The sequence below is a fragment of the Pan paniscus genome, chromosome 20 (genome assembly GCF_029289425.2).
Source record: "Pan paniscus chromosome 20, NHGRI_mPanPan1-v2.0_pri, whole genome shotgun sequence".
Taxonomy (NCBI): Eukaryota; Metazoa; Chordata; class Mammalia; order Primates; family Hominidae; genus Pan; species Pan paniscus.
Genome location: NC_073269.2, coordinates 43,821,695 through 43,847,867, shown reverse-complemented (window position 1 = coordinate 43,847,867; position 26,173 = coordinate 43,821,695). Strand labels below are relative to the sequence as shown.

At 41.5% G+C, this 26,173-nt stretch overlaps 1 protein-coding gene and 2 pseudogenes across 4 annotated transcripts in view; all 3 read left to right on the top strand.

The window, feature by feature from the left end:
* Positions 1-25,930, top strand: part of ZNF607 (zinc finger protein 607) — a 29,620-nt gene extending 3,690 nt beyond the window's left edge. For 2 of the 4 annotated variants that reach the window (XM_063600233.1, XM_063600234.1), the window contains exons 2-5: positions 7,286-7,368; positions 9,161-9,287; positions 10,965-11,060; positions 19,070-25,930. In XM_063600233.1, coding sequence (XP_063456303.1) covers positions 7,360-7,368; positions 9,161-9,287; positions 10,965-11,060; positions 19,070-20,925 — 2,088 coding nt within the window. In that variant the 5' untranslated portion in view covers positions 7,286-7,359 and the 3' untranslated portion in view covers positions 20,926-25,930. Of the gene's footprint in view, positions 1-7,285; positions 7,369-9,160; positions 9,288-10,961; positions 11,061-19,069 lie in introns of all 4 variants that reach the window. The other 2 variants (XM_008960859.5, XM_008960858.5) reach the window with 1 other exon arrangement.
* On the top strand, positions 20,987-25,930 carry LOC129394682 (prohibitin 1-like; annotated as a pseudogene).
* LOC106634114 (selenoprotein K-like) lies at positions 25,399-25,695 on the top strand (annotated as a pseudogene).
* Positions 25,931-26,173: the final 243 nt, after the last annotated feature.

Sequence of the window (26,173 nt, the reverse complement as noted above, 5' to 3'; positions counted from 1 at the left end):
GTTAAAGCATGCAAAGAACCCTTTATTCAGGACCATCGTGGTAGGTATTGGGATCCCGGCTGTGAGATTTTGCAGTGGGTAACAGACATTGGGCTCAACTCCGAATTCAGCATGAACAAGTGGGAATTTATAGCCAAGAAGGTTAGGGATCACTGGATGAGAAATTACTAAGAGGAAATGTCTGGGTTAAGGAAGATTCTGACTAAACGCACCTAACAGGATTATTTCTGGAGAGAGAGACCTGGGGGACGGTGGAGGATGAAGATACGGAGGTGAAAGGGTCTTGCTAAACTGACTTAGAATAGTTCTTTGCTATAGCCAGATTTTACAGTGAAGTGTACAGATGGGCCTAGCTGAAGGTGTAGTAGCCTGACTAAAATTTGGTCTGGCAGGGTTTGTCAGTTTCGAGTGTAGGATTCCCTCCTGAAAAGGGTTGTTACTCCGCCCCCACCTCCCGGTTCTTGGAGTTTCATTTACATGTTTAACAAACACGGCCTTGAATTCTGACCCCAAGAACCTGCAGTGAAGGATGATTGCAGGTTCCATCCAACATACTTCCTTCTGGTTGTGTGTATGAAATTACGTGCCTGCAGCCTTGGAGGGGGGAAACATAAGCGCTAAGTATTATGAGGCAATTTTGGATATTCCGTTTTGGATTTCTGTAGATCAAAAGCAACAAGAATATGAACTTAGCCGTGATGTGAAGGAAGTGAGCCAGAATTTAAGTTTTCCAAAATAGGAATTCTCGGTCATTGGTGTACTGTCTGTAGACCAATGCCCTTATGTGCATAAGGGACATCACAAACCCCCTGAAATTCTATAAAGAATTCCTGTACATGTTTGTTAATTTGCATTTTTCTAGGATGTCCATAATCCAAATTATTTAGACTCAGGTTTTAGATCTGGAATCAAAGAGTTTTATACCTTTGAATGGTTTTGCAGAAAACTAATGAACGAGATTATGGGAATGGTTAAGAAAATTATACAGCGTCCAAGGGATTGGATATTATACAGATAATAAGATTTATGTTTGTAAAGAATCTGTCACAGGATAAATAGCTGTGATCTAATGTTTAACACTATTTAGAGTTACAGTGGTGGAGCACAGTTCTCAAACTATACATGCAGCTCTTTTTCTTTCTTTCTTTCTTTTTTTTTTTTTTGAGACGGAGTTCCGCTCTTGTTGCCCAGGCTGGAGTGCAATGGTGCGATCTGTGCTCACTGCAACCTCCGCCTCCCAGGTTCAAGCGATTCTCCTGCCTCAGCCACCTGAGTAGCTGAGATTACAAGCATGGGCCACCATGCCCGGCTATTTTTTTTTTTTTTTTTTTGTATTTTTAGTGGAGACGGGGTTTCTCCATGTGGGTCAGGCTGGTCTTGAACTCCCAACCTCAGGTGATCCACCCACCTTGGCCTCCCAAAGTGTTGGGATTACAGGCGTGAGCCACCACGCCCGGCCGCAGCTCATTTTTTAAAAATGGAATTTTGGGCCTGGCACAGTGGCTTCCGCCTGTAATCCCAGCACTTTGGGAGGCTGAGGTGGGCAGATCATGAGGTCAGGAGATTGAGACCATCCTGGCTAACACGGTGAAACCCCGTCTCTACTAAAAATACAAAAAATTAGCCGGGCGTGGTGGTGGGCGCCTGTAGTCCCAGCTAGTCGGGAGACTGAGGCAGGAGAATGGTGTGAACCTGGGAGGCAGACCTTGCAGTGAGCCGAGATCGAGCCACTGCACGCCAGCCTGGGCGACAGCGTGAGACTCCGTCTCAAAAAAATAAAAATTAAAATTAAAATTAAACAAATGGAATTTTGCAAAAACTTTTGCAAGGATTGTATCCAAAATGATTATTTAATTGGTTTTTTAGAGAGGAATGAAGGGGTTGTGGCCATATTTACTGAGCATATAATGTGTGCCCCAAATTATTGGACCTATTTTGTGTACCTGTTCCCATTAAATGTGCAGAAGCCATTTCCCTGTCCACTAAGGAAAGAATCTTTATAGTGAATTGTTTCTAGTTACGTAGAAGAAACACAGCTAAAGGCTGTTCAAGAAGACAAAGAGTTACATGTTTTAGTCACGCTGATTTTTCATTCTAGGCCTAATATTTAGATTTCTTTTAATGACACATGTACCCTCTCCCCATAAGGATACTTTTAGAAATAGTTTATTACTACTTTGAAATGTCTTGAAGTTATATTTATGATGATGGAATTAAGGCAGTTTCGTCACAAAAATTTCATTCCCTAAGATAGTTTCAAAGAAGAAATTTAGAATAACCCAAACCTCCCTGCCCAGAGAGAATCACTTTACAAATTTGGGTGTATATGTTTTCAGTTTTCATGCGTGAGCACTTGTGTGTGGTTTTGTCTTTACAGAAGAGAATTAATGAAATAGGCAGACTCCTACTTTTAGTTAGAAAAAGGAATCTAACCCAACCATGGATATAAAACCAGTATGATGAGACACCATTACTTTGGACTGAGCTTCTGCACTAGGCTCCAACAGACCAGACTAAACCAAAATGAAGTCACTCATGCTAAAAGCCACATTACAAAACTGAAACTTTAAGGGAGCAGGTAGAGTGCCAAACAGATCAGTTTTTCCTGAAAACAGGAGACTCCAGTCTATCTGAGTTAGTATAATAAGGAAATGACCTCCGCTTAACCTTCCAGAAAAAAGTAAACTGAAGTAGCCTGATAGTCACCAATCAATTTTTTTTCTATAGTTCTCTTATTTGTTTCCACCTTACAAAATCCACTGTTTCTCCATTGCTCAGTAGGAGCTCTTACGCTATTTTGTACAATGGAGGCTACCCCTTTCATGAATCACAAAGCCCATTAGATCTGTAAGTCAATGTGTTGCAACGAGGTCTTTTGACATGGGCTTTCCTATATCTCTGCATTTTAAGAGGAGAGGGAGCTACCAGGGACCTCCTTCAGAGGTGAAAAACAATCCAAGTTTTTATACCTTTTAGGTATTAAAAATGCGATTTAAAACTTAACAGGGCACAAATGATGAAGACATCCTCTCAGAATTAGTAGTTTAGAAATGCAAAGTTACTGCAGAGAAAAGCATGGTAATCTATGATTTCCAGATGTCTTGCAAGTATGGTAATATTTCCAAAGATAGTTCAGTAATAATAACAAATAGGTATTGTGATATTTACAAATACTCACATAAATGTTTGTATTTGGCAGGAAAATAAGATTCACTCTCCTTAATATTCTTGACCTAGCACTTTATTAGATCCAGTTCTTTGAATGTATGTGAGGCTGAGTGGTATCTTCCTTGTTTTCTGTACTTGCTGGGGAGTAAGGAAAGGGGCATTTTCTCCTTACTTATCTGATCATCTTTTTTTTTTTTTTTTAGATGGAGTTTCATTCTGTGGCCCAGGCTGGAGTGCAATGGCACGATCTCAGCTCACTGCAACCTCCACCTCCTGGGTTCAGCGATTCTCATGCCTCAGCCTCCTGAGTAGCTGGGATTACAGGCATGCATCACCATGCCCAGCTAATTTTGTATTTTTAGTAGAGATGGGGTTTTACCATGTTGGTCAGGCAGGTCTTGAACTCCTGACCTCAGATGATCTGCCCGCCTCAGCCTCCCGTAGTGCTGGGATTACAGGCGTGAGCCACCACACCCAGCCAAAAAAAACCTAATTTTTTTTTTTTTTAAAGAAGACTTGTATTTCTTAAACGTGGGCCATGAAATTTGTAAATTCGGAATTATGAGTAGGAGAAAGCCCATGAAGCACAAACTTTAAGAAACAGAAAGTGGCTGGGTGCAGTGGCTCATGCCTGTAATCCCAGCACTTTGGGAGGCTGAGGCGGGCAGATCACTAAGTCAGGAGTTCTAGACCAGCCTGGTCGACATAGTGAAAGCCCATCTCTTCTAAAAGTACAAAAAATTAGCCGGGCATGGTGGCACACGCCTGTAGTTCCAGCTACTCGGAGAGCTGAAGCAGGAGAATAGCTTGAACCTGGGAGGTGGAGGTTGCAGTGAGCCAAGATTGTGCCACTGCACTCCAGCCTGGGCGACAGAACGCGACTCCATTTCAAAAAAAGAAAGAAAGAAAAACAGGAAGCAACAGAATTAAGTTCCTTTTATAATAATGGATTAATGAGCATGTGGTATTTTTTATCTTTTAACATTTGATGATAATGTTATTACAGTAGCTATCATATTTTACTTTTTTAGTGTTTCTATAGATCATCTTGATTAATCTTCAGAACTGTCTCGTTAAGTAGGATATATTCCTATCCCTTATTTGCTGATGGGGAAACAGGCATTCATATGTTAGCATCTCTTCATAAGGCAAAACTCAGTATCACTTTTGAGAGTGAGAAGACAGCCTGTCTTCTTAATTTCAGCAGGATACCACGTAACTAATTTTTGCATACCTTTTTTTTTTTTTTTTTTTTTTTTGAGATGGGGTCTCACTCTGCCGTCCAGGCTAGAGTGCAGTGGCATGATCTTGGCTCACTGCAACCTCGGTCTCCTGGTTCAAGCGAATCTGGTGCCTCAGCCTCCCAAGTAGCTGGGATTACAGGCACCCGCCACCATGCCCAGCTAATTTTTTTTAAAATTATTTTTACTGGAGACAGGGTGCATATGTTTGTTGTTGCTGCTGCTGTTGTTGTTGTTGTTGTTGTTGTTGTTGTTGTTGTTTTGAGATGGAGTCTCGCTCTGGAGTGCAGTGGCGCCATCTTGGCTCACTGCAAGCTCCGCCTCCCGGGTTCACGCCATTCTCCTGCCTCAGTCTCCTAAGTGGCTGAGACTACAGGCGCCCGCCACCACGCCTGGCTAATTTTTTTGTATTTTTTAGTAGAGACGGGGTTTCACTGTGTTAGCCAGGATGGTCTGGATCTCCTGACCTCGTGATCTGCCCACCTCGGCCTCCCAAAGTGCTGGGATTACTGGCATGAGCCACTGCGCCCGACTGGGTGCATACGTTTTTAAACCTGTCTTATTTACTAACTCATCCTTGGTACTATTTTCCTTTGATTATATGATTTAAGATCAATCTTAGTAATCATGGCATAGGATGTTACCATAGTCCGGAGAATAATATGTTTAACCTACTCCCTATTGTGCTTTTAATATTTGTGTTTTTAATTTCGATAATCAAAAATTATCTTTGATGAATGTATTGTACGTATTGATTGTGTACTTCTATCGTTATTTCCTTTTTAAAAATTCCTACAAGTGTACCTGTGAATTTTGTGGTAAAAAAATTAGACTTTTGGGCTGGCCGTGGTGGCTCACGCCTGTAGTCCCAGCACTGTGGGAGGCTGAGGCTGGCAGATCACGAGGTCAGGAGTTTGAGACCAGCCTGGCCAACGTGGTGATAACCCCATCTCTACTAAAAATACAAAAATCAGGTGGGTATGGTGGCAGGTGCCTGTAATCCCAGCTAGCTACTTGGGAGCCTGAGGCAGGAGAACCACTTGAAACCGGAAGGCAGAGTTTGCAATGAGCCAAGATCATGCCATTGCACTCCAGCCTGGGCAAAAGAGTAAAACTTTGTCTCAAAAAAAAAAAAAATCAGACTTTTATTAAGTGCTTCTACTATGCCACACCTGAAAATTGCAGTATTTGAAATGGGACAATCACTGAAAAGATGAGTTGCTTCCTTTGAAATACTTTTACAGTCTATGAAGGAAAGTCAAATCTGAATAGGAGGAAGTTTAAGGAGTGTGTGATAGAGTCTGTTTGGAGAGATTTAGGTGAACTACTTGGTGATGTCACATAACAGAGACATCAGTCTGAGTATAGCAATAGTCAGGCTATGAACAAATTACATTGAGTCTGTGGGCTATGTATGGTGATAAACAGGTTTTATACTACATCTTTTAAACCTTGTAGTTTTCACTGTAATGATACTAGATAGAAAGCAAAATTAATTGCATGAGGAAATTCAGCAGCCATCTAGAGGATATCCTGACCTACCTGCCAGATTTAGGAACGAAATAAACCCTTCTGTTAAGAAGACCTGAAATAAAGCTGTATTGAGACCATCATCCATTCACAGAGGAGATTACTCAGGGACAGTTCCCCATGTTGTTGGAGACACAATTCTAACATATCTGAGAACCGGTGATGAAGTGAGTTTAGGTTTGGGGATCCAAAGGAACCCACAGAAGATAAGCCATTCAGTAAGATGATTTTAAATTTAGAGAAAAAATAATTTTGTTGAAATTCCCACCTTAACAAATTGGAAACACATACATGTTTCAAGTTAATATGTCCGTGCTTACAGTAATCGTGAAGGAAGTATTCATAATGAAAAAATCAAGAGCCACACAGAAGTATAGGGAATGCTATTTATCAAACTCTGATTATGGGAAGTTGCTAAGCAAAGGTTTATTTACTTTTCCTTTAGTTTTATTTAGTTGTTTTATGTATTCAGCCAAAATACATAGTGAGATATAAGCACTATGACTATAAGCACTTTTTTGTTTCTTGGAGACAGAGTCTTGCTCTGTCACCCAGGCTGGAGTTCGGTAGCACAATAATGGCTCACTGCAACCTTGAACTCCTGGGCTCAAGTGATCCTCTCGCCTCAGCCTCCTGGGTAGCTGGGACTACAGGTGCATGCCACCTTGCCTATTTTATGATTATCTGTCTGCCAGCCTTTCTCTCTGTATTGATGGATATGTATTTATATATTTTACAAAAATAAATGTATTGGTCAGTCTGATCTTTCTGTTGACATTGTTTCTGATATTTTTCATGTCCTTGAATTTTTCTCAGTTTCACATTTAATGACTACTTTGTATTCTAGGACAGTGATAGTCTGTTATATATTTAACTAGGAAACTTTGCTAGACTTAGAATGCTGAACACTCGCCATCTGTCTCCAATATCTTGACCAATTTCCCCAGTTTCAAGACTAAAAAGAGGTTCTGGTATGGATGATGTTCCCTGTTTTTACCCTTAAAGGAGGGAATGGAAAGAGGTAGTTCTGCTCAAAGCAGGACAGGGCTGCCTAATCTGAGGTCCCCGTCTGCCTCACCAACATCGTACATTGGCCAGAAAATTTCCTACTGAATTATCTGGGTCTGGTTTCCATGACAGTATGTTTCTAATGTATGATTCTGTGTAGGTGAGGCCCTTGGGTAGTGGGGGAGGAAATGGGTTTATCCAGAATCTTAATCTTCCCAAATTGTATGTGAGAGGAGGTAGTTTGTAACTTGGAATGGAAGAGGAAAACAGTACTATTACCTTGAGTCCTATGGGGACCACTAAAGCACAGCTGGTCTCAAGGTCTTCTCTTCTTTCAGGTCTTGGTTCTTTTGACTTTGCTCTTCTGGTAGAGAAACGCCGAGGACTGATCAACTCTTGCCAGTCTCAAACCATGGCCTATGTAAGTTGATATTTCTCGCCATGTTTAGGTTTGTGTGTGATTTTTTAGGTCATGTATGTCTTTTCATCATTTTTCCTGAAGTTACCTTCGTGAGACGGTGCTCAGTTACCTAATCTCCAGTTCTCATTCTTCCTGTAAAATATGTACGACATCACCCAGCATCCTCGCTAGGTGGGCCACTGCAAATTCACTAGCATTCATGTTGTTATTGACCAAATTACTTAATGTCCTCTAGGTGCCCATTCTTCTATTTTGGGCAGTGATACAGAGGAAAGGAGTCAAGTTCTTTGAGTACAGATAATACGCATTTCAGGTTGGTTTTGTCATTTGTTGCGATTGAGACAACAGTTCCATTTGACCATCCATGGGAAGTCTTTGAAATTTTCCAGACATCTGAATTTTTCAGCTAGATAAGGTGGAAATTGGCATTGAAGGATCTAAATCTTCAGGTAGGGTAAAATCTCATGTTTCGTGTGAATTAGTCTATTGGATTGGAACTTGTAAACGCAGAAGTTGTGGATTTGGATAGAAAGTCCTGAAAAACAAATACCATAAAATAATAATGTCATGATAAAATCCTTTGTCAAAACAAACAAAAATGCTCATGGTAAGATTTAATGTAATGAAGTAGTTGATGCTTGAAGAAATTATTAATTTTAAGGAAACCTAGTTTTCTGGAGTCAGATGCGTGAGTCAGATGCACTATTGTTGCACCACGAGGTCACAGGAAACCTAGTTTTCTAAAATTGAGAATCTGTACCATATTTTGCATAAAACATCTCTTGATTAAAAGTTTAAATTCTCTTCCAAGTCAAAATATTCCTCAATTAACACACATTGATTGAGAAGTTATGAGGCAGATACCACCAGGGCATTATGTGCATAATAATGATTTAGTTTAATAGAAAAACATTATTATTTTGTCATTTTCAAAAAGGTCAGATACCTAAGAAGTGTCCCAGAACAGGCAGAAAGTTTTGTTTGTGTTTCAAGCTTCTTCAAAAATATGTATAAATTCTGCTTCATTCCCCTCCCTGATAGCATAGATTTCTGGTCTGTATGCTGGTTATATTGCTCTTCTGCTGCAATGCACTCCTTCATCTCCTCCACTCCATTTTCGTTTTTCTTTTTTTTTTTTTTTTTTTTTTGAGGTGGAGTTTTGCTCTTGTTGCCCAGGCTGGAGTGCAATGGAGCATTCTCAGGTCACTGCAACCTCTGCCTTCTAGGCTCAAGCGATTCTCCTGCCTCAGCCTCCTGAGTAGCTGGGATTACAGGCATGTGCCACCACGCCAGCTAATTTTGTGGTTTTTTTAGTAGAGACAGGGTTTCTCCATCTTGGTCAGGCTGGTCTTGAACTCCCGACCTCAGGTAATCTGCCCGCCTTGGCCTCCCAAAGTTCTGGAATTACAGGCGTGAGCCACCGCGCCCGGCCATCCACTCCATTTTCTTTTAATTTTTTTGAGACGGAGTCTCGCTCTATTGCCCAGGCTGGAGTGCAGTGGCGCAATCTCGGCTCACTGCAACCTCCGCCTCCCAAGTTTAAGTGATTCCCCTATCTCAGCCTCCCGAGTAGCTGGGAGTGCAGGCATGCGCCACCACACCCAGCTAATTTTTTGTATTTTAGTAGAGACGGGGTTTCACCATGTTGGCCATGATGGTCTTCATCTCTTGACCTCATGATCTGCCCGCCTCGGCCTCCCAAAGTGCTGGGATTACAGGCGTGAGCCACAGTGCCCGGCCCCTCCACTCCATTTTGGAATTTTCCCAGTAATACATGGGTTTGCTGTTTCAGGGATCAATAACATTCGGGGATGTGGCCATAGACTTCTCTCATCAGGAGTGGGAATATCTCAGCCTGGTTCAGAAGACCTTGTACCAGGAGGTGATGATGGAGAACTACGACAACTTAGTCTCATTGGGTATGTTTATCAACCTGGAATGATTTAGAATAATTTAGAATCACCTGTTTTGTAGGATACATTCTTCTTCTGTTGTGGTTTTCAGGGCTGCCTTTTAAGAAACTAAATTTATTTTCTCTATTTCTATTGAGGTGGTTTCAGCTTTGAGTCAGTAATGGCAGGTCCTTTCAACACTTTCATCTTCTCTGTCTTTCAGTGACATTCACACCTCCCTCTGATACCTCTTTTATTTGTCTCTTTAACCCAGTAAGTGGTTTGAACCAGTGGTTTAGCTTAGAATTTTCTGGTGTTCATTGTAGAACCATTGTCAGGGCGTTCAGGTTTCTTATTTATTTTGTGCACAGAATTGCTATAGTGCACCATTTTATTATCTGATCCATTTGCAGTGATATTACTTTGAAAGAGGGTGCTGAATTGCCATTATTATTGAAAGAGACTGTTCATATAGGCATAGAGTGGTGGACTGGATAAATGAAACTTACTTAAAATTGAGAAGAAAGCAGTCCCTTTCCTGAGACAGAATTCATTTGATTTATGGTTGAAGCTTATAATCCATGAAAATCACATGTAAAATGGGATGAATATACTGTAGATATCTCTTGTATACTCTTAGTAAAATAATTGCAGCAGTGTAATGTGAACAGCTAGCATTGTGATTTCTACACCGACATTTTTCTAATTACTTTACTCATATATCAAGTAATTTAATACTCCCAACAGCTTTATTGTTTTCCCAATTTTATAAGTGAAAATACTGACCAGCAGTGTAAGTAACTTGCCCAAGGTCACACACAGCTGGAAGGTGACAGAGTCAGGAATTGATCCCAGGCTTTTTTTTTTTTTTTTGAGACAGAGTCTTCTGTCACCCAGGCTGGAGTGCTGTGGTGCGATCTTAGCTCACTGCAACCTCCGCCTCCCGGGTTAAAGTGATTCTCCTGCCTCACCCTCCTTAGCTGGGATTAGAGGCACTACCACCACACCTACAGATAATTTTTATATTTTTAGTAGAGACAGGGTTTCGCCATATTGGCCAGGCTGGTCTCCAACTCCTGACCTCAGGGCCTCCCAAAGTGCTGGGGTTACAGGCATGAGCCACCGCACCCAGCCAATCCCAGGCTTTAGAGTGTGTGTTTTCAACCACTTTATGCTTGCTTTCTACAGTTAGAGGACATATAAGTTTAAGTTTCTTTTGAGACTGGGCACGGTGGCTCATGCCTGTAATCCCAGTGCTTTGGGAGGCCCAGATGAGCGGATCACAAGGTCAGGAGTTCGAGACCAGCCTGGCCAACATGGTGAAACCCCATTTCTACTAAAAATACAAAAATTAGCCAGGCATGGTGGTGCACGCCTATAATCCCAGCTACTCAGGAGACTGAGGCAGGAGAATCACTTTAACCTGGGAGGCGGAGGTTGTGGTGTGCCGAGATGGCGCCATTGCACTCCAGCCTGGGTGACAGAGCGAGACTCCGTCGCAAAAAAAAAAAAAAAATTTTTTTTGAAAACCAGCAAACAAAAACATTGACTCTCCCTGGGTGATCTTTTTCTTTATTTCCCTCACTCTTCTCTAAAATCTTACTCAGTATCACTTTGACCTTTCATTTATTGCAATTGTAATTTTAAATTTTACCTTCAAAGTTGATTTCCGTATTTTGTGGCACTTCTTTTCTTTGTAAGCAGGACATTCCGTATCTAAGCCAGATTTAATCACCTTATTGGAGCAAGGAAAAGAGCCATGGATGATTGTGAGGGAAGAAACAAGAGGAGAGTGTACAGGTAAGAGCAAGTCAGGCAGGGGCAGCCATTTTTGTATGTAAATAGCCCTCGTGGAAGTGGTCATCTCATTTGGTAAATGCATCCTTGAAACATTGGTCATAAAGTTCCCTTCTCAGCGAGGAGGCTTCTGATGTGGAGAAGAAATGGATATCTCAGCATGAAATAGCCAATGAAGGCCCAGCGCGGTGGCTCATGCTTGTAATCCCAGGGCTTTGGGAGGCCGAGGTGGGCAGATCACCTGAGGTGATCCACCACAGTAGCTGGGACCACAAGTGCATACCACCACACCTGGCTAATTTTTTTTTCTTTAGAGATGACGTCTCCCTACATTGCCCAGGCTGTTGTCAAACTCCTGGGCTCAAGTGTTCCTCCTGCCTCAGACTCCCAAAGTGCTGGGATTATAGGTGTAAACCACCGTGCCTGGCCCAGAATTGTTCTGTATCCCCCTGCCCAACCTTTTTTTTGTTTTTGAGATAAGGTCTCACTCTGTCACCCAGAGCAGGAGTGCAGTGGCACAGTCTTATCCTCTGAAGTATCTGGGACCACAGGTGTGCACCACCACACCCAGCTAATTTTTGTATTTTTGTAGAGACAGGGTCTCACTATGTTGCCCAGGCTGGTCTTGAACTTCTGGGCTCAAGCGATCCACCCGTCTCAGCCTCCCAAAGTGCCAGGATTACAAGTGTGAGCCATCTCACCCGGCCTGTTCTATATCCACATTGTGGTTATGAACAACCATATGCATTTTCCAAATCTCATAGAACTGTATATCAAGAAAAGTGAATTTTGGCCGGGCTCAGTGGCTCACACCTGTAATCCCAGCACTTTGGTAGGCCGAGGCGGGCAGATCACTTGAAGACAGGAGGTCAAGACCACCCTGGCCAACATGGCGAAACCCCATCTCTACAAAAAATATGAAAAATTAGCTAGGTGTGGTAGCACTGCCTATAATCCCAGTTACTTGGGAGGCTAAGGTGGGAGGATCACTTGAGCCTTGGAGGCAGAGGTTGCAGTGAGCTGAGATCACAACACCACACTCCAACCTAAATATGAAAAATTAGCTAGGTGTGGTGGCACTGCCTATAATCCCAGTTACTTGGGAGGCTAAGGTGGGAGGATCACTTGAGCCTTGGAAGCAGAGGTTGCAGTGAGCTGAGATCACAATACCACACTCCAACCTGGGTGACAGAGTGGGACCCTGTCTCAAAAAAAAAAATTAAGGAATTCTTGTCAAGGTTACAACCCGAGCCATCTGGCCACGGTGGGGAAGAGAGTGCTAATCGTAAGATTACAGAAAGCGTCCCCTCTGAAATACCTTACCTCCTCCTCAGCAGAGCTACAGAGTAAAAATTGTGGATTCCAACTGAGAGACCTGCAAGACAGTCTCCATTTAAGAAAGAATTGCTAGGGAAACCCAAAGAGAAGACATAAATAAAGACTAGAAGAATTGAAGCTGCAACACAAACACAGCTACAGCACACAATGAACACGGCCTAACTCCTACGCAGACGAACCTCAAACTTTGCACTGAAGGTGTATTCACCTCAGTTCCTATTACAGGACACATCATGTCCAGCTATTTCTTCTTTCTTTTCTTTTCTTTTCCCCTTCCCCCTTCCCCCTTCCCCCTCCTCCCTCCTTTCCTTTCCTTTCCTTTCCTTTTTCCTCTCCTTTCTCCTCTCTTCTCCCCTCCTTTCCATCTTTCGAGACAGAGTCTTGCTCTGTTGCCCAGGCTGGAGAAAAGTGGCGGCATTTTGGCTCACTGCAACCTCCACCTCCTGGGTTCAAGCAATTCTCCTGCCTCCGCCTCTCGAGCAGCTGGAACTATGGATGTGCTGCCCAGCTAATTTTTGTGGTTTAGTAGAGACAAGGTTTCACCATGTTGGCCAGGCTGGTGTCAAATTCCTGACCTTGGGTGATCCGCCCACCTCGGCCCCGCAAAGTGCTGGGATTACAGATGTAAGCCACCATGCCTGGCATCAACCTGTTTTTATAGGAAGTGTTTGGGTTATTGATTTAATCACTTTATGAGAACAAAAGAGAGAGAAGGGAGCAGGGGTGGGGGAGAGAGAGAAAGGAAGAGAAAGAATTATAGTTTTTTTTCTTTTTCAGATTTTCAATTTCTTCTTAAGTAAAAATTGGTGCTTTGTATTTTTCTTGGAAGTTGAACATTCATCTAAGTTTGTTTTGTTTTGTTTTGTTTTGTTTTGGAGACAGAGTCTTGCTTTCTTGCCCAGGCTGGAGTGCAGTGGTGCGATTTCAGCTCACTACAACCTCCACCTCCCAAGTTCAAGTGATTCTCCTGCCTCAGCCTCCTAAGCGGCTGAGACTCTAAGCGCCCACCATGATGCCTGGCTAACTTTTGTATTTTTAGTAGAGACAGGGTCTCACCATGTTGACCAGGCTGGTTTCAAACGCCTGACCTCAGATGATCTGCCTGCCTCAGCCTCCCAAAGTGCTGGGGCGTGAGCCACCATGCCCGGCCCTGGCAAACTGTTTTCTGAAGGGCCTGACCAGCTTAAATTATTTACTGGATGGTAGTGTTCATTGCTTTATCTACTTCTTGGTCAAGCTTTGGTGGTCTGCTTCTTTCAAGGAATTTGTTCATTTCATCTAAGTTGTCAAATTGATTGGCATGGGGTTGTTCATAATACTTTATGATTTATAGTGATAATCCCTTTTTTATTCCTGAAATGGGTCATTTATGCCTTCTTTCCCTTTTCTCCCCTTTGGGTGGAGGTTTATCAATTTCATTGATCTTTTCAAATAATCGGCTTTTGGTTTCATTGATTTTTTTCTCTATTGATTTTCAGTTTTCTATTTTATTATTTTTTTCTGATGATTATTTTTATTCTTCTTGCTTTGGGTTTGATTTGCTCCTCTTTTTCTGTTAAGGCGAAGACTGAGTTTTGTTTTGTTTTGTTTGTTTGTTTGTTTGTTTGTTTTTAAGACAGAGTCTCGCTCTGTTGCCCAGGCTGGAGTGCAGTGGCGCAATCTCGGCTCACTGTAAGCTCCACCTCCTGGGTTCACGCCATTCTCCTGCCTCAGCCTCTTGAATAGCTGGGACTACAGGCGCCCGCCACCACGCCCGACTAATTTTTTGTATTTTTAGTAGAGACGGGGTTTCACCGTGTTAGCCAGGATGGCCTCTATCTCCTGACCTTGTGATCCGCCCGCTCGCCCGGTGCTGGGATTATAGGCGTGAGCCATTGCACCCAGCCAACTGAGGTCTTTTTTTGTTGTTATTTATGCTAACATAGGTGTTAGTGTTGTAAATTTCCCCTAGGTAATTCTTTATTAGTTAGTATTCCATAAAAGTTGATACATTGTGTTTCCATTTTGATTCAGTTCAGATTGCTTTCTAATTTCCTTCTTGATTTCTTCTTTGACCTATGGTTTATTTAGAAGTATGTTGGTTTGTTTTCTAAACAGTTAAGGATGTTTCAGTGTTGGTTAGTGATTTATAATTAGTGCCATTATGATCAGAGAACATGCTTTTTATGACTTGAATTGTTTTAAATAATAATTGAGATTTGTTTTATGTACTGTGTGGGCCCTCTTGGCAAATATTCCACATGGGCTTGAGAATATTGTATATGTTGGTGTTGGGTGGAATGTTCTGTGAATATCTCATGTAGTTTCTTGGTTAATACTGTGCAAATCTTGTATATTTTTACCATGTTTTTGTGTACCTATTCTGGGAATTGTTTCTAGAAAAATATTTCCATTTCCAGTTATCTATTTTTTTTCTTTATTTTTGTTTTTTTTTTCAGACGGAGTCTTACTCTGTCACCCAGGCTGGAGTGCAATGGCGTGGTCTTGGCCCATTGCAACCTCCGCCTCTGGGGTTCAAGTGATTCTCCTGCTTCAGCCTCTGAGTAGCTGGGACTACAGATGCACACCACCACACCCAGCTAATTTTTGTATTTTTATTAGAGACAGGGTTTCACTATGTTGGCCAGGCTAGTCTCGATCTCCTGACCTCATGATCTGCCCACCTCGGCCTCCCAAAGTGTTGGGATTACAGGTGTGAGCCACCACGCCTGGCCAATTTCCAGTTATGTTTTAACTTACCTATTTTTCATTGCATTTCAATCAGTTGTTGTTTTATGTACTTTGAGAGTCTGTTATCAGGTGCATAAGTGTTTGGGATTTTTATGTTTTCTTGATAGACTGATCCCTTTTATGTTAAGACATGCACCTTCTTGAGTCCTCCTGTTTTTCTTTGTCCTGAAATCTATGTTGTCTGATATTAATATAGCCCACCATTTTTTTGGTTTGTTATATTGATTCCATCCTTTTACTTTTAATATTTTGTGTCTTTAAAATATGTTCCTTGTAGCCATTACATAGTGCATAAGGGTTCCAATTTCTCTGCATCCTCTTCAACATTGGTTATTTTCTGGTTTTTTTTGTTTTTGTTTTTACCAGTAGCCATCCTGATGGGTGTGAGGTGATGGGTCATTCACTATGTTAATCTTTGCCTTTTAATTAAAGTGTTTTGACCCTAAACATTTTATGTAATTATTAACATGATTACAGTTAGGTCTACTACTTTACTTTTTTTCTCTATTTAGTTTCTCTGTCCATTCCTTTTGTAATTTTGATTATTTCAATTTTTTTTTTTTTTTTTTTTGCTATTTATTTAAATTTACCTGTTGGCGGGGCGTGGTAGCTCACGCCTGTAATCTCATCACTCTGGGAGGCCAAGGCGGGCGGATCACCTGAGGTCAGGAGTTCGAGACCAGCCTCAACATGGAGAAACCCCGTCTCTACTAAAAATACAAAATTAGCCAGGCATGGTGGTGCATTCCTGTAATTCCAGCTACTCGGGAGGCTGAGGCAGGAGAATTGCTTGAACCTGGGAGGCGGAGGTTGCAGTGAGCCGAGATCGCACCATTGCACTCCAACCTGGGCAACAAGAGCGAAACTCCGTCTCAAAAAAAAAAAGTAAAAATAAAAATAAATAAATAAATTTACCTGTTGACTTTTGGGTTGTATCTCCTTGAGTAATTTATTTTAGGGAGTGTTATAGGTATTATAGTATACAATATACATGACGTTTCGCCAGCTAGATAGAATTGTTCTTTCTCAACAAATGTATAAACCTTGTATTTTTATAGGTTTATATCCAGCTTACCCTTCATGTTATAATTTCCATGTATATCACATTTTCATATGTTGTAAACCTCACTAGGCAGTGTTATTAGTTTTGCTTTTAACAGTCATATTAAAGAACTTAAGGATCAAAAAATTATTTTATGTATTTACATCATCTTTTGTGATGCTTTTCTTATATTCTGAAGATTCAGATTTCTCTGATAGTATTTTCTTTGGGCCTAAATAACTTGTTAGCATTTTTTGTATAGTAAGTCTGATAGCAACAAACTAATTTGCTTTTATCAGTAAATGTAACATATCTTACTTGGCATTAAATGAGCATCTTAATTCTACAAATTTATTTCTTTCACTAAATTTGAGATGTTTTCAATTGCTATTTCCTGAGATATTTTTCCTGCCAAAATCTTTGTTTTTTAGTTTATAATTTCAATCATATCTTTTGATTTATTCCCACAGCTGTTTACAAATTTTTTCTTCTTTCTTTTTTTTTTTTTTTTTTTTTTGAGATGGAGTTTCGCTGTTGTTGCCCAGGCTGGAGTGCAATGGCACAATCTCTGCTCACTGCAACCTCTGCCTCCCAGGTTCAAGCGATTTCCTTGCCTCAGCCTCCAGAGTAGCTGGGATTACAGGTGCCCGCCACCAGCTAATTTTTTGTATTTTTAGTAGAGACAGGATTTCACTATGTTGGCCACGCTGGTCTCGAATTCCTGACATCAGGTGATCCACCCGCCTCAGCCTCCCAAAGTGCTGGGATTACAGGCATGAGCCATCACACCCAGCTAAAATTTTTTAAACCATTTTTCTCTCTCCATTTCAAGTTGAATAATTTCTATTGATCAATCAAGTTTACTGACTCTTAGTGATTATATGTTTCAGTTGTATAATTTGCATTTTCATCCTTTTCTGTCTCCACCCCCATGGTTATATCTCCTATGTTGTCCATCATTTCCAGTGTGTTTTTCTAAGCTTTGTCTTAATGTTCTGATGTTGCAATCATATTAGCTAGCATGACAGGCATTAGCCATTGAGCCTGGCTCCAAACCTTTGTATGCTACTGTTATAAATAAAGTTTCGATGCTGCAAAAGAAATAGCACTCGAATATAAAATTTTCTTTTTTTTTAATTTTCAGCAAGGTAAGGTACTTGCATAGAAGGGTGCGCTTTCACCGATGGAGCAATGGTGGACACACATTTGGACAAGGGAGGGGAAGGGGTTCTTATCCCTGACGCACGTGTCCCCTGCTGCTGTGTCATTCCCCTATTGGCTAGGGTTAGACCGCACAGGCTAAACTAATTCTGATTGGCTAATTTAAAGAGAATGACAGGGTGAGCGCTTTGGCGGGAGTCAGGGCAGAGCAGGTAGTAGGTAACTGGAATGAGTTAGGGTGGAGCAGGTGATCAGAATGATTTAGGGTGGAGTAGGTAATCGAAAAAGTTTGCTTTAGAGGAAGTTAAGTTTAAATGTAGAAGGCAAAGATTGAACATACTGATACATTAATTCTATGAAATTTAGAATTCATATTCAACACTACTATTTTTATTGTTTTGTTTACTCACAACTCTAAGTCTTTGAAGACTTCCTTTCTTTTTTTTATTATATTTTCAGGTTCATGTTACCTGTTCCCTTCCTGAATTGTTTCTCGGGAATATCTTATGTGCATATTTTAAAAATTTAGATATTGAGAAATTATAAGATAGGTGGTAAAATGTGCTCATTTTAACCGTCTTTTTAGCAGCTTTTTGTATTTCATCTATGACAATTGACTATTTAGACTTTTCACTTTTAGGGTCATCTTTGAAGAATATTCCTGCAAAATCATTCACTGTTTTTAATACTTTCAAAATATGTATATATACTCTCATAATTTAAATAAAATCTCGGTTTCTTATTTTCCCTTGTTTCTTATTTTTATTTTTTATTCTTTTTTGGTGGCTTTAGCTCATATTTCACCCGATGATTTTTGTAAACACCATGTCTTTGATTTAGGTGTTGACACTATTCTGTTTCCTAACCCATCACATTCTGCTTTTATCTTTATTTTCCTGCTTTCCTGTACCTTGCTCTTAAATTCCTAAATGTTGGGTAGTGATCTTTTACTTTTTTTCTTTCCTTTTTATTGAGATAAATATTCACTCTGAACTCCCTGCCTGCCGATACTGAATGCCCATGATTATGATGTGTACCCATTTTCTCCGTCATGATTTGCTTACCCTTTATGTTATAATTTCCATGTATATCACATCGACATATGCTGTAAACCTGATCATTCTTCAATGAAAATCTTCCCTGAAATATGGGTGTTCCCGAAACTGTAGTTTATTCCTTTCTATGCATGACCGTGTATACTACTTTTCTCTATATATTAAATAAGATACTGAGTTTTTATTTAGTTATCTTACCCTGACATTTTCTTATTACTTCTGGTCCTACAGATGTTCAATCTGCTGGAATTCTTCCATTTTACTCTTCTATTTCCATATCGATACTTGCCTGTATTCTTAGCATATGATATAAATTTATATACAGGGGGTGTGGTACAGCTGGTCAGTTCTGTCATTTTAGAGCCAGTTATGCACATATATTAATAAATCTGCATTAAATTGACAGCTAGAAATTGCCCTCAGTGGGAGTATTTACACCAGAGATCTTGGCAAACACTACAAAACAGGGCTCTGTGTGTGTGTGTGTCTCTTTGTGTATGTGTGCATGTGTGTGTAAGGCTGCACTCCACTGCACAAACTCATTTTTTTAGCTCTCCTTTCATTTTTTATATTTTATAACTATTTTCGAGTTAGCATCTGTAATAGGTGAGAATTTCTCTTAATTCTACAATACATTGACATTTTCTCATCCAATAAACAAAATGCTTTTATTTTATGTCTTCTAGATTTGGATTCAAGATGTGAAATAATCAGCGATGAGAAAATGCAGCTTTATAGGAAACACTCATCTGTTACTCTCCATCAGAGAATTCATAATGGACAGAAACCATATGAGTGTAAGCAATGTCAGAAGTCCTTTAGTCATCTTACAGAACTCATGGTACATCAAACAATTCATACTAGTGAGGAACCTGATCAATGTGAAAAGTTTAGGAAGGCATTTAGCCATCTTACAGACCTTAGAAAGCATCAGAAAATTAATGCTCGTGAGAAACCTTATGAATGTGAAGAATGTGGGAAGGTCTTCAGTTATCCTGCAAACCTTGCTCAACATGGGAAAGTTCATGTTGAGAAACCCTATGAATGTAAAGAGTGTGGGGAAGCTTTTAGGACTAGCCGTCAACTTACTGTACATCATAGATTTCATTATGGTGAGAAACCCTATGAATGTAAGGAATGTGGCAAGGCCTTTAGTGTGTATGGACGACTTAGTCGACATCAGAGTATTCACACTGGTGAGAAGCCCTTTGAGTGTAACAAATGTGGGAAGTCCTTTAGGCTCAAAGCAGGCCTTAAAGTACATCAGAGTATTCATACTGGAGAGAAGCCACATGAATGTAAGGAATGTGGAAAGGCCTTTCGTCAGTTTTCCCACCTTGTGGGTCATAAAAGAATTCATACTGGAGAAAAACCCTATGAATGCAAGGGATGCGGGAAGGGCTTTACATGTAGGTATCAACTTACCATGCATCAGAGAATTTATTCAGGGGAGAAACACTATGAATGTAAAGAAAATGGGGAGGCTTTTAGTAGTGGCCATCAACTTACTGCACCTCATACATTTGAAAGTGTTGAGAAACCTTATAAGTGTGAGGAATGTGGGAAAGCCTTTAGTGTGCATGGACGACTTACTCGACATCAGGGTATTCATAGTGGTAAGAAACCCTATGAATGTAACAAATGTGGGAAGTCCTTTAGGCTCAATTCATCCCTTAAAATACATCAAAATATTCATACCGGTGAGAAACCCTACAAATGTAAGGAATGTGGGAAGGCCTTCAGTCAGCGTGCACACCTTGCCCATCATAACAGAATTCATACTGGTTACAAACCCTTTGAATGTAAAGAATGTGGGAAGTCCTTTCGTTGTGCCTCATATCTTGTTATACATGAGAGAATTCATACGGGAGAGAAACCCTATGTATGTCAAGAGTGTGGGAAGGGTTTTAGTTATAGCCATAAACTCACTATACATCGCAGAGTTCATACTGGTGAGAAACCTTATGAATGTAAGGAATGTGGGAAGGCCTTTAGTGTATCTGGACAACTTACTCAGCATCTGAGTATTCACAGTGGTAAGAAACCCTTTGAATGCAACAAATGCGGGAAGTCTTTTAGGTTCATTTCTGTACTTAAAGCCCATCAGAATATTCATAGCGCTGAGAAACCCTACGAATGTAAGGAATGTGGCAAGGCCTTTCGTCATGCCACAAGCCTCATATATCATGACCGAACTCATGCTGGTGAAAAGTCCTATGAATGTAAAGAATGTGGGGAAACTTTTAGTCATGCTTCACATCTTATTATTCATGAGAGAATTCATACCAGTGATAAACCCTATGAATGTAAAAGATGTGGGAAGGCATTTCACTGTGCCTCATATCTTGTTAGACATGAAAGCGTTCATGCTGATGGAAATCCCTATATGTGTGAAGAGTGTGGGAAAGCTTTTAATAGTAGCCATGAACTTAGTATACATCATAGAGTTCATACTGGTGAGAAACCCTTTAAATGTAACAAATGCAGAAGGTCCTTTAGGCTTAGATCCATCCTTGAAGTACATCAGAGAATTCATATTTGATAGAGAAATTGTGGCATATACAGGTAGTAAAGAAAGCACATTGTGTCAATGGATTTATCCCACTGAACAATTTGAATGAAGACAATGTGGAATGGCTTTGAGATACAGTTCAGTTTTTATTAGGCATCAATTTGTATTGGTGTGAACTTTTCAAAATGTAAATAATATATGCAGTTTCTTTGGTATGACCTGTGTTAACTCAGATTCAGAGAATTTATAATGTATTTTTTAATAACATAAGAAAACTTTTCTGATATTCCTCTAGTTTTGGATTGCCAAAATATTCATAGTAGAGGAAAACTGAGAAAACGTAGGAAACCATTCTTTATACTTGCATGTAAACATCTTCCAGCAACAATCATTTATCGTTAAACCTGGAAAAAGCCATTACACAGGAAACCTCTGTCGATATAAGCGATGATGGGAAAGGCTATTTAGCCACTCTGCATATTTAATGCTCATGATCAACATCTGCTTCCTATAGCTGGGATGATATGGGGGAAGATATTTATCCCTTCTGGGGATCATATATAAATGATGATAGTAGTACCTACAGTATAGTGCTGTTAGAATTACATGAGTTAGATGTGGAGGTCAGAGTGGAAGCAGGTGTGAGAGGGTCCCGCAGAAGAAAACATGGCTGCCAAAGTGTTTGAGTCCATCGGCAAGTTTGGCCTGGCCTTAGCTGTTGCAGGAGGCATGGTGAACTCTGCCTTATGTAATGTGGATGCTGGGCACAGAGCTGCCATCTTTGACCAATTCCGTGGAGTACAGAACATTGTGGTAGGGGAAGGGACTCACTTTCTCATCCCATGGGTACAAAAACCAATTATCTTTGACTGCTGTTCTCAACCACGTAGTGCGCCAGTCATCACTGGTAGCAAAGATTTACAGAATGTCAACATCACACTGTGCATCCTCTTCCGGCCCGTCACTAGCCAGCTTCCTCGCATCTTCACCAGCATTGGAGAGGACTATGATGAGTGTGTGCTGCCGTTCATTACCACGGAGATCCTCAAGTCACTGGTGGCTCGCTTTGATGCTGGAGAACTAATCACCAAGAGGGAGCTGGTCTCCAGCCAGGTGAGCAACAACCTTATGGAGTGAGCAGCCACCTTTGGGCTCATTCTGGACGACGTGTCTTTGACACATCTGACCTTCTTGAAGGAGTTAACAGACAGGTGGCCCCCCAGGAAGCAGAGAGCGCCAGATTTGTGGTGGAAAAGGCGGCCATCATCTCTGCTGAGGGTGACTCCAAGGCAGCTGAGCTGATCGCCAACTCACTGGCCACTGCAGGGGACGGCCAGAGCAAGCTGTGCAAGCTGGAAGCTGCGGAAGACATTGCATACCAGCTCTCATGCTCTCGGAACATCACCTGCCTGCCGGCAGGGCAGTCCGTGCTCCTCCAGCTGCCCTAGTGAGGCCCCAGCCTACCTGCACCTCCGTGAGGCAACTGGGCCACAGCCTCGATGATTCGTAACACCACCTTTTGCCCTCACCCCAGAAATCACTGAAATTTCATGATTGGCTTAAAGTGAAGGAAGTAAAGGTAAAATCACTTCAGATCTCTAAAAAACAAAGAATTACATGAGTTAGTACATGAAAAAATTATGGGAAACTACATGAAATATACTGTTACGTTCAATAAACATTAGCTTCTGTATATAATAATATCATTACTTGTGTTATTTTTAGTGCATTTTGACGAAATGAAAACCATTAACCATTCAAGTTTAATGAATTCAAAAAAGTTTTGTGCTTTTTAAATTTGAATTCATTCTGGGTAAACAGATAATAAGTAAAAACCGTAAGAGGGCTTTCATTCCGATCTGTTTAGGTGAATCAGACACTTAATCCTGGAATGAAATTCAGATGTAAGCTGGGCAGTGTGGCTCACGCCTGTAATCCCAACACTTTGGGAGGCCAAAGTGGGTGGATCACTGGAGGTCAGGAGTTCAAGACCAGACTGGCCAACATGGTGAAACCCCGTCTCTACTAAAAATGCAAAAATTAACTGGGCGTGGTGGCAGGCACCTGTAATCCCAGCTACTCGGGAGGCTGAGGCAGGAGAATTGTTTGAACCCGGGAGATGGCAATTGCGGTGCGCGGAGATCACACCACTGCACTCCAGCCTGGGTGACAGAGCAAGACTCCATCTCAAAAAAAAAAAAAACCTGCCTGAGAAAGCTCAATGCTGTTCTGAAAACATACTGTTCCAGCCAAAACCTGTAAATAGTGATAGGTCCTTAAGCCCCCTCTTAAAGCAGTTACTTTAGAAAGCTTGCAATTATAAACCATTTCTCTGCCCTTTTGAGATGTAAATCTACCACCAAGAGCTGTCTCCTCAGCTGAGTTTGAAATGCAAACATTCAGAGAGCCAGCTCTTGCTCCAGCCTCTCAGTTGCTGTGGGAGTGTAAGGGCCTAACTCTGGTGGCTGTCTTGCTCCAACTTTCACAACTACCTCAGTCGTAAAGATACAAGAAGTTTGTTTCTACTCTGGATAAATATCAATTAGTTAAAAAAAAAAAAAAAACCTGATGCCTTAGTCATATGGACCAAACTCCCCCGTAACACCTTTCAGTGTCTTCTTTAGTACACCCCAACATTTTCAACAACTCCTGATTTTTGTTTCCCAAAGTGGAGCTCAGTTCACACTGGATTCTGTTCCCTAATGCAGTAGTTATTACTGAATAAAATCTGTCTTTACTGCCTTTTACTATTGTCTCAATTTGTTTCTTTTTCTTTTCTTTTTTCTTTTTTCTTTTTTTTTGAGATGCAGTCTGGCTCTGTGGCCCAGGCTGGAGTACAGTGGCCATGATCTCGGCTCACTGCAACCTCTGCCTCCTGGGTTCAAGTGATGCTCCTGCCTCAGCCTCCCAAGTAGCTGGGATTACAGGCATGTGCCACCACACCCCGCTAATTTTTATATTTTTAGTAGAGATGGGCTTTCACTATGTTGGCCAGGCTTGAACTCATAACCTCAGGCAATCCACCCACCTCGGCCTCCCAAAGTGCTGTGATTACAGGCGTAAGCCACCACGCTTGGACTCTTTTCTTTTCTTCGAGACGGAGTCTCGCTCTCGTCACCCAGGGTGGAGTGCAATGGTGCAATCTCGGCTCATTGCAACCTCCGCCTCCCAGGTTCAAGCCATTCTCCTGCCTTAGCCTCCTGAGTAGCTGGGATTACAGGTGCACACCACCACGCCTGGCTAATTTTTGTATTTTTAGTAGCCACGGGGTTTCACCATGTTGGCCAGTCTGGTCTTGAACTGCTGACCTCAGGCGATCTGCCCGCCTTGGCCTCCCATAGTGCTGGGATTACAGGTGTTAGCCACTGCATCTGGCCTTTTTGTTTCTTAAGACAGGGTCTAGGTCTGTGGCCTAGGCTGCAGTGTAGTCATGCCATCCATAGCTCTTGGGCTCAAGTGATCCTCTGGCCTCAGCCTCCAGAGTAGCTGGGATTACGGGTGTAGACCACCAGGCCCAGCTAATTAAAAAAAAAAATTTGTAGGCATGGGGTCTCACTATTTTGCCCAGGCTGCTCTTAAACTTTTGGCCTCAAGCAATCCAGCTGCCTTAACCTCCCAAAGCACTGGATTACAGGCATGAGCCACTGCGCCCAGCCCCACTGTATTTCTCTTTGACAAAACCTAAACATTCTGTTTATTTGAACACCACTTATATTTATGTTAATGTTCTGAGTAAATGTAAATGAATACTGACAAAATAATAGTATAACATCAGAGAGATTTTTGTTTGTTTGTTGAGACGGAGTCTCGCTCTGTCACCAGGCTGGAACGCAGTGGCACAATCTCAGCTCACCACAACCTCTGACTCCCTGGTTCAAGCAATTCTCCTGCCTCAGCCTCCTGTGTAGCTGGTATTCTACTGGTATTAGCTGGGTGTGGAGGCATGCGCCACCACACCCAGCTAATTTTTGTATTTTTAGTAGAGACAGGGTTTCACCATGTTGGCCAGGATTGTCTTGATCTCCTGACCTTGTGATCGGCCCACCTCGGCCTCCCAAAGTACTGAGATTACAGGCGTGAGCCACCACGCCCAGCCCAGAGAGTTTTTTTAACAAAACGAATATGTAACTGATATCTTGTATTTTAAATTTAAGAGGGCATATGAAATTGAATGCATTCTGTGAGAGGAGAGTCAGAGTATTGATAAATTTGGACTTATTAAAATTCCTGGAGTAATGACTTAAAGAACCTACAAACTATTAAAGAGAAAATTGGAATAGTAATACATCAATCCAACATAAAGAAAGGAGAGAAAAAGGAAACATGCAACAAAAAGAAAACAAATTAAAATGCCAGGAGCTAATGCCTGTAATCCCAGCACTTTGGGAGGCAGAGGCGGAAGGATTGTTTGAACCCAGGAGTTCAAGGCCAGCCTGGGCAACATAGGGAGACCCTGTTTTTAAAAAGTAATAAATAAGGCTCCGAAGCAGGGATGGGGGCAAGATGGTTTACATCTCAAACGCACAAGTGTTGGACAGCTGGAGTCAGTCTCCATGGAGATTATCTTTGATAACAGATTTCTTCTGGGGAATAGCTGAGTTTGTGGTTTTGTTTTTCAAAACTCTGCTTCGGCAAGATTTGAAAAAAAGAAGAAGCTATGGAAACTCATCTGATTTCAGATAAGATGACGATGGAAAAGGGCCACCGGGAAACCCTCCTGGAAGAATGGGTCCAATCAATCATCTGGGTGGCCCCAGTCCTCCTCCAATGGCTGGTGGATGAGGAAGGTGTCTGCTCTAAGAAGCAACTGGACATGCATATTCATAGCAGAAGGAAACCATCAAGAAGTGGAGTGCTGACCATGCTGGAGCAGTAGATGAAAGTGTGTGTCTAAACAAGGACTGCTCTGTGTCCTCACAGATGACTGAGGTCATGCTGGGAGTTCCCTCTGCAGGGAACTGGCCTGATCGACATGCAGTTCCACAAATGCACGTTTGTCTCATTATCTTTAGGGTATTAAAGTATTAATATAGTTTTTGTTGTTGTTGTTGTTGTTGTTGTTGTTGTTGTTTTGAGACAGAGTCTCACTCTGTCGCCCTGGCGAGTGCAGTGGTGCGATCTCGGCTCACCACAACCTCCGCCTCCCGGGTTCAAGCGATTCTCCTGCCTCAGCCTCCCGAGTAGCTGGGACTACAGGCGCACGCCGCCATGCCCAGCTAATTTTTTGTATTTTAGTAGAGACGGGGTTTCACCATGTTGCCCAGGCTGGTCTCGAACT